This window comes from Ciona robusta, chromosome 4, assembly GCF_009617815.1.
Source record: "Ciona robusta chromosome 4, ASM961781v2".
In the NCBI taxonomy this organism is placed as follows: domain Eukaryota; kingdom Metazoa; phylum Chordata; class Ascidiacea; order Phlebobranchia; family Cionidae; genus Ciona; species Ciona robusta.
In genome coordinates this window covers 5,400,709-5,415,187 of record NC_143238.1, presented here as the reverse complement: position 1 = coordinate 5,415,187, position 14,479 = coordinate 5,400,709, and the positions used below count along the sequence as shown (strand labels likewise).

Here is a 14,479-nt window from a genome sequence, read left to right as displayed (position 1 = left end):
GGCGTATAAGTAAGGTTTTAAAGCTAGCTGTTTCATTGCGAGATCCATTCCTTCTTTGTCAGGCGTATGGAGCTTTTGTGGCAAGTATTATTTCCGCATATGCTATGCGGTTTCAAATTAGAATCTCGTCTACGAATGGTTTTTAAACGTATGGCTACAAAGGATCTGCGTGTTTAAAAGACTGCGGTTAAACTGCGGTTAAACGGTTAAACTAGGTTAAACTAGCTCAGGTTTATTGGTATTTCAGACAGTTTTTGATATACTGTATATATGTTGATTTAATGTTAACGAATTGCTCTGTCACAAAATAAGGAAATATCTGAATGTCAGGTTTAACTTTAATTAATTAGAAATATGGGGATGAAAGAGCCGATACCTGATGTTACTTCTGAAAGTAAAAGTAACGGCGTCAAACAAAGCAAAACTAACGGGACAACCAATGGGACGACCAACGGTCATCCTGTTGTAAGATTCTCCGAGAAAGAAGATCCATATGAAAGAGATAAATTGCATTCAAAGTACTGGAGAAGTCTGCAGTCGCTCAAGCCAGTAAGACTTACAAAGTAAGAGTTTATCGTTTTATTGAGATGACTGTTTTATTGCTACTGCAACTAGAACGATAACAACGACTGTAAAATTTACCGTCGGGCGCGATTTACCGACAATGTATTCGTCCTATTAATCTGTCGTAACCTAACAAACAATTAAATACCTTTATTTACAGGAGAAAATGTCCTGCACCGGTGGATAATGCGAATGTGTTTTCATTTATTACATTTTCTTGGTTAACCCAAACAATAGTAGCAGCAAAGAACAACCTTACACCAGAAGATATTCCACCGCTTTCAAAATATGACGCGTCGCAATCGTCGTCAGAAAGGTATGAAACCATGAACGTATAATGCGTGTATGAATAAATGAATGTTATATGCGGCCTATCTTTATTTAAACTCGCGTGGCGGGACAACGAATGTTGTTATAACACGGGTGTTGTGTGTCATACATGTCATATACCCGCTTACGAATTACTGCGTGTAAATTTGTAGTTGCTTAATTTTGTGTGTTTTTTTAATTGTTTTGAGTATATAGCTGATAATTTTGACAATCCATAAGTGACTACAAGAAATGCTTTGCATTTAAAGAGGTCACTAGCCGGCAATGTAAACCCTTTCTATAAATTGACCTACCTTTTATTTACCTAACAGGCTCTATCGGCTATACGATGACGAAGCAAACAAAATCAACGGAGTGCCGTCGATAAGACGGGCAGTGTTTCGCTACATACGGACACGAATGATTGCATCTTCAATTGCTGTAACCATATCTGTCACACTTGCTTTTGCCGGACCGGTACGTACATCTTGTATGATTCTAGAACTTGACTCGCTAGGAAATAAATGATATACACCGCTCCTAACAGCACGGAGCGTAGTGCTTAAAAAAACAAAAAGTTTTATATGTGGTATAACTCGTAAGCGGGCACGAGGCGTGAAACAAAACACTCGTGTTTTAACAATTGCAGTTTCCCAGCAACGCGAGGATAAATAAGTTATATTTATTCTTTCCCATTCCTCAATATTTCGTGTTTCACTGGATAAATGATATAATTGCTGTTTATGAACGCAGGCATTTTTGGTTAGTCGGCTAATTGGATTTTCGGACCAAGTAAATCCGTCTGTTGGATATGGAATTGGACTCGTGTGTGGTTTAGGTTGCACTGAGTTTGGAAGGTCGCTTTTATTCGCAACTTTTTGGGCAATCAACTACAGGTAAAAATAACTTAAGAAATCTACGCGTATTATTTCACTTCCTACACCGTTTGAGAATGCTTTGAAAGATAGTTTCATTCCCGAATTACAAATTGAAATAAAGGCACTACTGCTTTCACTATGTCGTATGATATTATTGTACGTCACATTCTAACATATACATTTGGACTTTAACATGATATGCTATAAATAACGCGACGCACACTAACGATATATGGCGAAATAAAAGAGACATTTATTGAGTCGTTTACTAAAATTTTAGCTACTTCAAGTAAAACACGGTCATTATATCTTTCTTTCTGAAGGACGGCAATCAGAGCACGGGCTGGTGTTCTTACCATGGTTTTTAAAAAGATCGCCCGACTTCGGAGTTTAAAAGACAAGTCTGTTGGCGAGGTAAGGCTATTTATACACGATTGCATCATATACAATGTTTATGTGCTCGTATATAGCGAGTTACAACAATATTTGTTTGCGTGTTGATAATTGACAAGCAAGCGGCTATAGGAGGGTTGCACAATCGTGACATTGTAACAACCAGAGCATATCACTTTACAGTTTCAATTACATAACCTTGAACGTTTTGTGAAGCTTAATAACCCCTGCATTTTGGTGCTGTCAAAATGTCCAAGAAAAAACTTTAAGACTAAAAGATTGGGAATTAGCAAAGAAAAAGCGAACACTATGTATAGTAGGGTGGAGGAAGACGGGACACCTTAAATGTCCAGATATCCTCATCATGTTTTAAACAAATAACAACGGTCTATGAGAGTAGGAGGATACGGTTTATAAATCTTTAAATGTTTCCCCCACCCTACTATATTAAAACTTTAAAGAACTGTAAAACTTTCTAATTTTTGTTTAATTGCGTTTTTAGCTCGTGAATTTGCTGGCCAACGATGGACAACGCTTATCTGAGATGATAATGTTTGGAGGCATATTGATAGGAGCTCCTTTCATGTTGATCGTCACTACTATATTTTGCTGTGTCTACCTGGGGTGGACTGGCTTAATTGGAATCTTATCCTTCGTCATGTTCATGCCATTTCAGGTTGTTTTAAAACTATGTAAACATTTGTTCAAGGGTTTGCTTTAGTTTGATGTGCTTAAAATACAGTATAGTTCGTTTATATTGAGAATTGTAAGTTTATTACCACATTTAGTATCAATATGCTCAATGGCTTATAAAAATGAAATTGGACTTTATAACTGTGTAACGACTAATATTTGTCCCTTTAGTAATATCACTCTGACTCGACATTTTCAATTTGTGACATTTGCCCGAATGATTGGGAAATGAATCAATTAAGTTAAATATTAACGCTATGCAATCAGTAATAGCAGTATAGCACTGTCTCATTTTAAGTGCTACAAGTCCAACAGTCAATTCCCCTTATTATCGCGAGAATTTGCATGCTTAGAGAAACCTAACCTTGACGTTACTTCACCATTTTAGTATATCTAGTCGTATGAGACCGTATTTTCGCATTTACTGCAAAACTTCGAAGTTACCAGTTTTACAAACATTTTTATTTTTTACTGCTGTACGTGTATAAATCTTCATAGAAGATTGCTGGCTGTGTGGTATAAAGGGCTTTACAGAATGTAGTCCCTTGGTGGCTGCTTGTTTTGGTCGTTGTAAAATGTCCAACACGTTCTTAATGTTCTATATCTTCCAGATGTTCCTTGGTAAGATGATGGCAAAATATCGAAGAGAAACCATTCAGATAACCGACACACGAGTCCGTATGATGAATGAGATATTAACTTGTGTGAAACTTATAAAGATGTACGCTTGGGAAGTCAGTTTTGCTAAATCCATAGGTTGGTTAACTTTATTTTAGTTATGGTTTCAAATGTAATAGGCTGGGAGAACACAGGACACCTTTATCACATAATATCCAAATACCCTGATCGTATTTTGAACAACGATCGATTGGAGTCGTGAGAATACGGTTGTTTAATTCTTTGAATGCTCTTTGTTTGCTACCAAATGGATCAAGTAAATATAATGAAAAAGTGTCCCATCTCCCCATCCTACTATATTTACATGACCCACAATTATATGGTGATTTTATAACAGGCCGGATAAGAGAGAATGAACGCACGTTGCTCCGAAAAGCAAGTTTTATCCAAAGTTTGCAAGTCACCGTGATTCCAATAGTTCCGGTCGTTTCAACCGTGTTGACATTCCTCGTTCATACTTTATGTGGATATCCCTTGAATGCTACAAAGGTTTGATCACTTTATTACCATATTTTATACCCCCGTGTTAACGTGTATTGAGTAGTACTGTGCTATGTGATGTATGTGTGCAAACACCAAACAATATAGTTAAAAAGGAAAAACCCTGATTTAATTAGGTTTAATTTAAATTTTAGAATGCATAGTCTTTAGTTAGCGTCTATAGTACTCAACATGTATTGTTTATTGCCCTCAAACTTTCTGTTGCTCATAAAAAGTTTTTTAAAAAGGTTAAAGAGATCTATGTAACTGAGTTGATGTCATTCGTTTCAGGCGTTTACGATTATATCCGTGTTCAATGCTCTGAGATTTATACTCGCTGTTCTACCACAAGCAGTCAAAGCAATGGCTGAGGTGAGAACATTACGTTGGTGAATTGTTATTATATAGTAGGGTGGGGAAATATGGGACACCTTTACATTCTATTTGCTCGTCCCATTCGGTAGTATTCAAAAGCATTCAAATAATTTAAAAACTGTATCTTCACGACTCCCCTAGACCGTTGTTAATTGTTTATCGGTCATTCATCTCAGGATCTATATAAATAAACTGACGATATCATTTAGGGTAAATATATCTTTTGTTATACAATTGGCTGGACTGGATTTTTATCTGTTACGTTTTCGTAGCACCAGATCCTTCCGTAATCTCACATCTCTATTTTCAAAGGTATTTATAACGTTCAACCGAATAGACGACTTGTTAACAATGGAAGAAATGGAAGAATATTTCATCCCCACTGCTTCTACTAACAACGCTGTAGAGTTTACCAACCTCACAACAGCATGGGATGTCGTGGAAAAAGATGATGTAAGTTGCATATACTAAATTAGTAATGTGGAATTTATGTACATTCTAATGTCTAATGTTCTATTTAATCCGGGTGGGTCCCGCAGCTTGGCATTTCAAAAATCCTAAAATTTACACCGGGATTGGCCCATTTTAAAATATCTAATATTGCTTGGATGGGGCCTTGTAGGTTGCGCGAATAAAAAAATGTTTTTTTTTTAATTTACTTAACATTTTATTTTTGTACCAAGACAAGTGATTCTGACAGCGTTGAATCTTCAAAGACAGAAAACATGGTTGACGTTCTGCATAACCTGGATCTGATAATTCCCAAGAAAAGGTAATGTCGTACATACGCAAGTATAGTGTTCGCTTTTCAGTATGTCAGTACTTAAAGGGAGATACCTCTTTCAGAAGCTGTTTCGATTATTGAAACTTGTACCCTAGATCTCATTTAAGCATTTCTATCAATGCACAAATTTTGATTTTTCGTTGGTATGACACTGTAATTCCCACGCGCCATATACTACTACACTGCTACAGCAGGTTGCGATCTATATTACCTAATTGAACTGTATTTTTTAGTCTGCTGGGAATTTGCGGTTCAGTTGGTAGCGGTAAGTCATCGTTGATCAACAGTATTCTTGGTCAGTTGCGAATACAAAATGGGACGATTGGTTTGTCCGGCACACTAGCTTACGTTCCCCAGCAAGCATGGATATTTCATGAAACTGTTCGTGCGAATATTTTGTTTGGGTCGCCGTGGGACGAAGAGAAATACAACAGAGGTAAAGTAAAGGGTTAATGTTACATCCATCAAGCTACTACTACGTATTATTTTAGTTTTCTTGTACTATTTAGAAAGCACGTAAAATTAAAAGAGAAAAGTTTCCCGATAAAATTTACTGTTCTATATTTACAAATAAGCTAAAAATATGATTTTTAATGGCATTCTAACCTCTACGCCGAATGTTGAAAATTTATTCTAATAAAACCCGGACGTATGTGAAGTCAAGTATATTTCCTTTTATTTAAAAAATTATTACTTGAACACTTTACAGTTGTTGAATGTTGTTCTCTGTCTTCTGATTTTGCGATTCTTCCTGATAAAGATCTCACTGAGGTTGGAGAGCGAGGTATTAACTTATCTGGTGGACAAAAACAAAGAATAAGCTTGGCCAGGTGGGTGGTGCTTTATGTATCTTATAACTATATGTTATATATTTGATATATATTATATAGTAGGATGGGGGAAGATGGGACACCTTTTCATTCTATTTTCTCGTACATTTTGGTAGCAAACAAAAAACATTCAAGGAATTATAAAAACTTGTTCTCGCGACTTTCATAGACCATTGTTAATTGTTTAAAATACGATCAGAATATTTATATATTTCGTGCTAAAGGTGTCCCATCTTACCCCATCCCACTATACTTAAAAACGGTAGCTTAAACCTTATATGAAATTGTGTCAGTATGTATTGCACTATAACAGCTTTTTTGCCTATTTTTTTGCTCGGATCAGGGTTTTAAGATGCATAATACAACCGAAAGCGAATATAATGTTATAAAAAGCACATAAACCTTAAATCGCGCTTATCAGTGAACTACATAGTCTCCGTATATGCAGATTTTTATTATGAAGGAATTTGACAGCTGTTAAGATCAATTTGGATTATAGCAATAATTGAGTAGAATTTATATAAGCACAACATCTTTATCCACAGAGCTGCGTACAGCGAACGGGAGATAGTATTACTTGACGACCCTTTATCCGCTGTCGATGCCCACGTTGGAAAGCACATTTTCTTCGAATGCATTAAGAAAGTTTTATCAGAGAAAACCGTAGTGTTTGTCACCCACCAACTCCAGTATTTAAAAGATTGTGACGAAGTTGTGTTGTTGAAGGATGGGGTTATGGCTGAGAGAGGCCACCATGATGACCTGATGAAGAAACAGGAAGAATACTATAATCTCATTAGGTAAGCCCATAAAAAAAATTAAAAAAATAAAATAATTCGTATTTTTAACAACTGTCGTTTTGCTTTTGATTCTCTTCTAATCGTTGTTTTATGCTCTTCGCGGTTATTTTCGAGGAGATTATAATAAAGTATGTTTATTGCACAAAATTCCGTTACATGACTATTTTAGACGTTGTTTTTCGATTCACAATTGTGTATTTCTATTATAAACCACGAGCGGACTTCTTTCGGGTCAAAAACGCATTTATAAGTTTTTTTTTTAATTTTAGTAACTTTTACTTGGAACAAGAACAAGATAAGAAGCCAGAAGTCGTAGATACCGAACTTGTGAAGCAAATAATCCGGCAAAGAACCCTCAGTGGTGGATCATTACCAGGTATATATTTATATATAATATTGCGCGGTAAGATGGGATGGGTGAGCTTCTAAATCCAATATTCCTGATCATGTTGAACAATTAACAATGAAAATATATATCGCATCTTACTCCATCCTACTATATAAAACATTATAGAGTATATTTAGGAAGCTGTAAATTTTCTTACGTAAGCAGTTTAGTTTTAACATATAGTAGGGTAGGGGAAGATGGGACACCTTTTTATTTTATTTTGTAGTAAACAAAGAGCATTCAAAGAAGACCCTTGTTTAAAACACGATCAGGATATTTAGATATTATGTGCTAAACGTGTCCCATCTGCCCCACCCTACCATAAAACAAGCAACGTTTATTTGTAACTCTCTTGCTCTGAAAATACATTTTAATTTTTTTAAAAAAGAGTAAATTGTCAATAAACCTTTAACCATATGGCTTGTTTACATTTTTTGTTCTTTCAGGAATTCCTGAGTTAGACAGTATTAGTTTAAACTCAGTAAATTCGGGGCCGTCATTTCACCCGTCGCCCCATACCAGCCACTTCCAACGCATTGGGAGTGTAAGGTCGGTAACCAGCACTGTAGCGATCGAAGCTGGAATGTCAAATGAAGCACTGGATAGCGAATTTGTTTCAGGTAAACTGAGAAACGAAATTTTTTAAGTAAATTGCAAAATAAACGAGTTCAATTTCCGGGAAACGGCAAAAAATATTTAAATACTCAATTAAGAGGCCGTGTTTCTTCTTTCGATTACAACTTTTTGTTGTTTTAATAATAATGGATTATTACTTTATAATGTTCAAAGCTAAGGTATAACTTTCTTTTATCGAATAACTTTATTTTTTATCCATAAGCGTGTTATAACGACTTCTGTTTAACCAATACTTACATTTTACAAGTTTATACTGTCCTTCGTTATAAAATCATAAGAGACAAAACAAAGTTAATTCTCAATTTATCTTTTCGGTGCAAATTCACGCAGAACCCGAAGAGGCGGAGAAAGATAAGACTGTCCTTATAAAAGGCGAGCAGCAACAAACCGGCTCCGTGAGTCCTGAGACGTACCTTGTATACATTAAAGCAACTGGAGGGTAAGTCAATATGTTTTTGACGCACCAAATTCAAGCTAAAACTTGTTTAGTTTTATTTCTAATAAATACACTATAATTTAGACTTAAATTTAGTAATTACCCCTTGTCATTACAAACTATTTATTTCGTAATTCTGTATTTTCCAGGTTCTTGGTGTCTTTGTTTACCGGTCTGTTATTTATTCTTGTTATATTTGGAATAACACTGGACAACTGGTGGTTGAGTTTATGGATTAATGCTGGTGGTGCGCTTATTAATTGCACCAACCCAACTTATGCACCACCAGGTGAGCAAATGCATAACTTTATATATTCAGTTTTCGTTCGTATGTTCCCTTTAGCGTTGTAAAGGACAGATTCTATTTGAATAAGGAACCGATGATGCCATTTAGACGATATTTATATATATTATAAGGTGGGGCGGGGTAAGATGGGACACCTTTAGCACGTAATTTTCAAATATCCTGATCGTGTTTTAAACAATCAATAATGGTCTATGGGAGTCGAAAAAATAAAAAGGTGTCTAATCTTCCCCACCCTGTACTTATTATAAAATTTGTTGAATTTGTTTGTCGTTGTTACGTATTTCGTAATTCATATTTACGTTGTTCCATTCATTTATTCAGATTATACTGGTTCTGGTATGGGTGAAACTAATTTTACAATCGCTACAACTCCTGCGTGTAACCCAACCCGGGACCCTAATATTAGTACAGGGGAAAGGCTGGGATTCTATCAGGTAGTTCATCTTATCATTATTATTAACATTTTTTTAGATTTGTTTAATTTGCTATTTATGTTTTGTTGTATGCATCGTGTCGTGGTTTAAACATCGGACACCTGTTAATTTTATTTTTTGTCCCATTTGGTAGTATAAGGGACATCTAAAGAATATCCCTACGACTACTATATAGACTGCTGTTAATTGCTTAAAACACGGTCGGGATATTATTTGCTGAAGTTCTATCATCTTACCCCACAATACTATACCAGTATATTTTTGTCTCAGGGAATTTACTTTGCCATACTTGCGCTTACTATCGTCGTGTCTGTTATGAAAGCAACCATGTACGTACGCAGCACAACAAAAAGTGCAACCCAGTTGCATAAACAGCTTTTTGAGACCGTTTTTGGGAGTCCAATGACATTTTTTGATACCACTCCAACAGGCCGAATTCTAAACCGGTAAGATCTATAAATATGTAATACCTTGTTGCGATCGAGAATGTTAAATATTGTTTATAAAGTTCATCAACATTTATACGGGCCCGAGTGTGTATTTGCACAAGACACTCAAGTTAATCGGTAACTAGCTACATGCTTTAACTAAACGGTAACTCTCTGATCGGCGATCAGGCACAAAGTTACTTTATCCCATGATAGCATCTAACATGCATTTTTGTATAAGCATGCATTCACAAGCTATAACATAACATTTAAAAACATTTTCCAGGTTTTCAAAAGACATGGACGATATAGACGTTCGGCTACCTTTTATAATGGACATGTTTCTGCAACAGGTACGTCTTACAAGACTTAACAACTCGCATCTCTTTAAATGCATTAACGAAATGTATAGTAGGATGGGAAAAGATAGGACACATTATCACATAATATTTAAATATTATGATCTTATTTTTAACAATTAATTAACAACAGTCTATGATGGGAGTCGTGAGGATACAGTTTCATAATTTTTTGAATGTTCTTTGTATACTACCAAATGGGACGAGAAAATAGAATGTAAAGGTGTCCCATCTCCCCCCCATCCTACTACATTACCTAAATATAGCGAAGAGTTGGAAATTAATCACTTAAAGATGTTTACCAACAAAAAATCAAAATTTGTGTACTGATAGAAATTCTCTGATGTGATCTAAAGGTTCCCCAAAGTTTTAAAAAATGAAAATACCTCCTAAAAATCCATGTACGCGAGAACAGCGTATTAAAGCATTTGTAGTCTTTTTCCTATAACTTGTTTTACTTTTTTCACTAGATTCTTTTCATTCTGTTTGCCGTTGTTACCATGGTTATCGTGTTCCCATGGTTCCTGATCGCGATTGCCGTCATTGTCGTTTTGTTTGGATTCGTTTACAAATACTTTCGTACTGCAGTTCGTGAGTTTAAGAGAGTGGATAACGTTACAAGGTGAGCGTATATATATTAACGGAACACCCCTTTTTTATAATTTTTATCCCATTGGTGGTAAACAAGGAACATTCAAGGAATTATGAAACTGTATCCTCAAGACTCCCATAGACTGTTGTTAATTGTTTAAAACACGATCAAAATATGTTGATAATATGTGCTAAAGGTGTCTCATCTTCCCCCACAATATTATATGTCCACGATTTGGTTAATTTTTAATATTTTCATTTACTGAAGGATTTTATTTACAGGTCTCCGTGGATTTCTCATGTAACATCAACAGTACAAGGTCTCAGTACCATACACGCATACAACAAGACAGATGATTTTATACAGACGTAAGAATATTAACTGTTTCACAAACCACCATTTGCAACTGTGCGCCTAAAAGTGTTATACATATTTATACCATTGTTTTTAAAAATGTAGGCGTTAAAATCGTTATATATGGTTCGGCACATGGGCACAATGGTTAGCTAACCTGCCTCTAACTCGAAAGTTACGGGTTTGAGACTAGACGATGCTACCAACTCGTAAGCCGGTAATAGGTGTGTAGCCTAAACGCCCATGTTATATGATATTACAACTAAAAAAAAAACATTTTACATTTATCTATGTACCTGTTTAATTAAAACATCAATGCTCTCTAGATTTTGCAAACAGCTGGACAGAAACGCGGCTCCGTATTATGCCTACCTTTGTTCCATGCGATGGCTATCATGTCGACTTGATTGCATGAGTATATCTGTAACGATACTGGTGGCTCTCTTTGTCATATTTTCAACTATTTTCCCTGAAACGTTCGGAGAAACCAGTGCTTCTTTCGCTGGATTGGCACTCTCTTATGCAGTTACTGTAAGTATATCAGTAAATCACATTTTTTATAAGTAAAAAAACAACGTTCAGTATAACTGTTCATAACGACACCTTGATTTTCATTTATATATATTTATTAAAAAATACCTTTATATTTCCTTCTTATGCAAAAAACATTTGTTTTAACCAAATATATTATTAAAATTTGGACCACCTATATGAAGCACCCGGGTGTTGGGATAATGGGCCAAACCTTGCCTAAATCCCATTTTAACCCGAAATTCTAAATGCTGGTTAACTTCTCCACTCAATTCAGTTGACTGGGATGTTCCAAGTTTGCGTTCGGTTCAGTGTAGAGACGGAGTCTTACTTCACTTCGGTGGAAAGAGTCAACGAATATATAACTACTTGTCCATCTGAACAACCTGTCGACGAAAAAACTAAAGAAATACCGAAGAATTGGCCGCATAAAGGAGAAATTAGGTTTGTACGTTAATAGTGTTAAAAGTATGTAATTTGCCGTGTTATGGTGTGAACGGATGACAAAATAGAAACCTATATATTCCAACACTGAATTATCAATTCGTATATCTGATCTCGAAACCAAATTGTTTTATTTTAAATGTTTTCTATGCTTTGGATACCAGTTACGAAAACCATAGTGCAAAAAAAAACGTTTACGTTTGTGTTCTAGTTTTTTTTACCTCATTTACTCTATATTTTGGCATTCTGACACACTTGTTTTTGTAGCTTATGGGCTACAGTTTTTTCTAGGCTATATTTCATATTAATTTCCCTTGCAGGTTTAAAAACATCTGCATGAGATACAGACCTGACCTACCGCTGGTGTTGAAGAATGTGTCGCTAACTATTAAACAGAAGGAAAAGATCGGGATAGTTGGACGTACGGGTTCAGGTACAGCTATTTGATGGGTGTATATAGGTATTGTGTACAGTTGTATATGCAGTTTTAAGTCTATTCTGGTAATGGCCGTAATAACGAGGACAGAGTTGGCCCATTAACCAAAACCCAGAACATATAATAGAGTACGGTGGGGTAAGATGGGACACCTTTAGCGCATAATATCCAAAGATGTTTTAGATAATTTATAAAAACGATCTATGGGAGTCGTCAGGAAACGGGTTTGTAATTCTTTTATTGTTTTTTATTTGCTACCAAATGAGACGTAAGAATAGAATAAAAAGGTGTCCCATCTTCCCCCATCCTACTATATTTGTATATAAACGTAACCTATTTGTCCTCTCGTGGCGATACATATGCGTCTATCAGTATCTGTATCAGTGTTGAGCATCGAATTTTGGATCCTTCGGTTACGAGGCAAGTGCCTAACCAACTGAGCTATATGGCACCTGGTTTGAATTCGCCATTTTTACTCATAACTTGACTTTCATTTATTTGATTTGTCGGTTTTGCATCCAGGAAAGTCCAGTCTCGGTACGGTTTTATTCCGTCTTGTCGAGTTATCCAGTGGTTCTATATCCGTGGACGGTGTAAATATTGGGGAAATAGAGTTGAAAGATTTGAGAAAAAATCTCTCAATCATTCCCCAGGATCCCGTTCTGTTTGTGGGAACTGTCCGTTATAACCTTGATCCTTTCGATCAATATTCCGATGAGGAAATTTGGAAAGCTTTAGAAAGAACGCATATGAAACCTACGGTATGTTAATTTGTGTTAACTTGCTATAACTAAGAAACGTGTAACTTTATCGTTGTATTATAAAGTTATATGCACTAGCAGATGAATGAATGTAACTTATTTGGCCTCGCGTGGCGGTACAACGACATTCGGGTTAACAAGGGTGTTGTGTTTTGTTTCATACACCTCGTTTCTGCTTACACCTTATCACATGCTGTGTAATTATGTAAAATTAGTTTATTTGCGACCCAGATTCGGTCGATTATACGTGTATTTATATAATCGCTAATAGTTTGATTCTTATTTTATTTAAAACAGATTTCTGAACTTCCCGACAAACTGGAAACAGAAGTTGTGGAAAATGGTGAAAACTTCAGCGTTGGAGAGAGACAACTCTTATGCATGGCCCGCGCTATTTTACGCCATTCTAAAATAATAATGCTGGATGAAGCCACTGCTGCTATCGATAGCGAAACGGATAGTTTGGTGCAGGATACGATTCGTGAAGCATTCGCCGACTGCACAATGCTCACTATCGCTCATAGATTAAACACGGTGCTAACCAGTGATAAGATATTAGTGATGGACGACGGAGAGGTAAATCCACTTTATCGAATCTATAAATCCGTATAATAACATCATTGTTCATTCAACAGGTTGCCGAATTCGACAACCCTGCTTCCTTGCTCGCCGATCCTTTATCTCATTTTTCGAAAATGATTGTCGCTTCCGCTAGCGTGGATGATCAAGCGAACAGTAATGAGCCATTAGCTCCTGCCTCCCCTACTATGCCACCGTCTCTATTAAATGATCCCTCCCCTATAAACACAGCATTTTCTAATGATGCCTTTGAAAGCGATTCGGAAGCTGACGAAACAGCATTTTAAAAAATGAAAAAGTGCGGCCGATGGTTGTTTTATCGCCATATAGTTATAATACACCTTGCTGGCGTTTATTTAAAGCAGTATTGTGTCCGTGAACCGACGGTACAACGTTATATCTAACTTAACATCATTTTTTTACTCTGTTAAGACGTTGATTTGAAGTCCTGTAGTTTTAATGTATAGGAAACTTTATTTGATGTAATGTGTAACCAAATTTCTATAACAAAACTTCTAGATGTAAACAATTGGCATCGCTTATTTAAAGCCATTATATAACTCTGTTTGGTAAACTTACCTATAATGGAATATCCTATGTATTAAAACATAACTGAACTTTATCGATAGTTTAAATTCTTTTTATTGTTTCTAATTTTTCACACAAATTCGTTGCTTATACTGTTTTATGCCTCCAACTTTAATTTTTCAAATTGTGCTATGCAAATCGTTTCTGTGCCATTTCTCGTTTTTTTTGTTGGTATAATTTATTTATATTAATTCTATGTGGCATTTTTTATGTGCATTTATGCTTTTGTCGGCATATTCATTACATTTTTGAGATTCGGTACCATATTCACACCAATATTATATAAACCAAGTATTTGTATACAAGTGTGTAAATACAACAACCTATACGTTCAAATGCATATGTGATCGTTTCCACCTTAGATAAATGGTCAGATAAACACAAATAAGAGAGTTTTACAACCATAATTAAACACAGAGCGA

The 14,479-nt window shown here is 35.7% G+C and overlaps 2 protein-coding genes across 2 annotated transcripts in view; both read left to right on the top strand.

Annotated features, from left to right (window-relative positions):
* Positions 1–263: 263 nt before the first annotated feature.
* Positions 264–14,411, top strand: LOC149737013 (ATP-binding cassette sub-family C member 5-like). Its single transcript, XM_089876990.1, has 29 exons — positions 264–563; positions 725–880; positions 1,206–1,350; positions 1,627–1,769; positions 2,075–2,165; positions 2,647–2,820; positions 3,449–3,593; positions 3,853–4,004; positions 4,287–4,367; positions 4,683–4,823; positions 5,054–5,142; positions 5,388–5,590; positions 5,864–5,984; positions 6,530–6,784; positions 7,054–7,160; positions 7,619–7,792; positions 8,139–8,247; positions 8,394–8,533; positions 8,873–8,985; positions 9,256–9,431; positions 9,700–9,766; positions 10,243–10,394; positions 10,646–10,732; positions 11,045–11,249; positions 11,527–11,693; positions 12,014–12,126; positions 12,652–12,890; positions 13,188–13,466; positions 13,526–14,411. The coding sequence occupies exons 1-29, from the start codon at positions 355–357 to the stop codon at positions 13,754–13,756; spliced, it is 4,464 nt and encodes a 1,487-aa protein (XP_089733116.1). The 5' UTR covers positions 264–354; the 3' UTR covers positions 13,757–14,411.
* Positions 8,600–14,479, top strand: part of LOC149737010 (uncharacterized) — a 29,439-nt gene continuing 23,559 nt past the window's right edge. The window contains exon 1 of the mRNA XM_089876999.1: positions 8,600–8,619. The gene's annotated coding sequence lies outside the window, so the exon portion shown is untranslated. The remainder of the gene's footprint in view (positions 8,620–14,479) is intronic.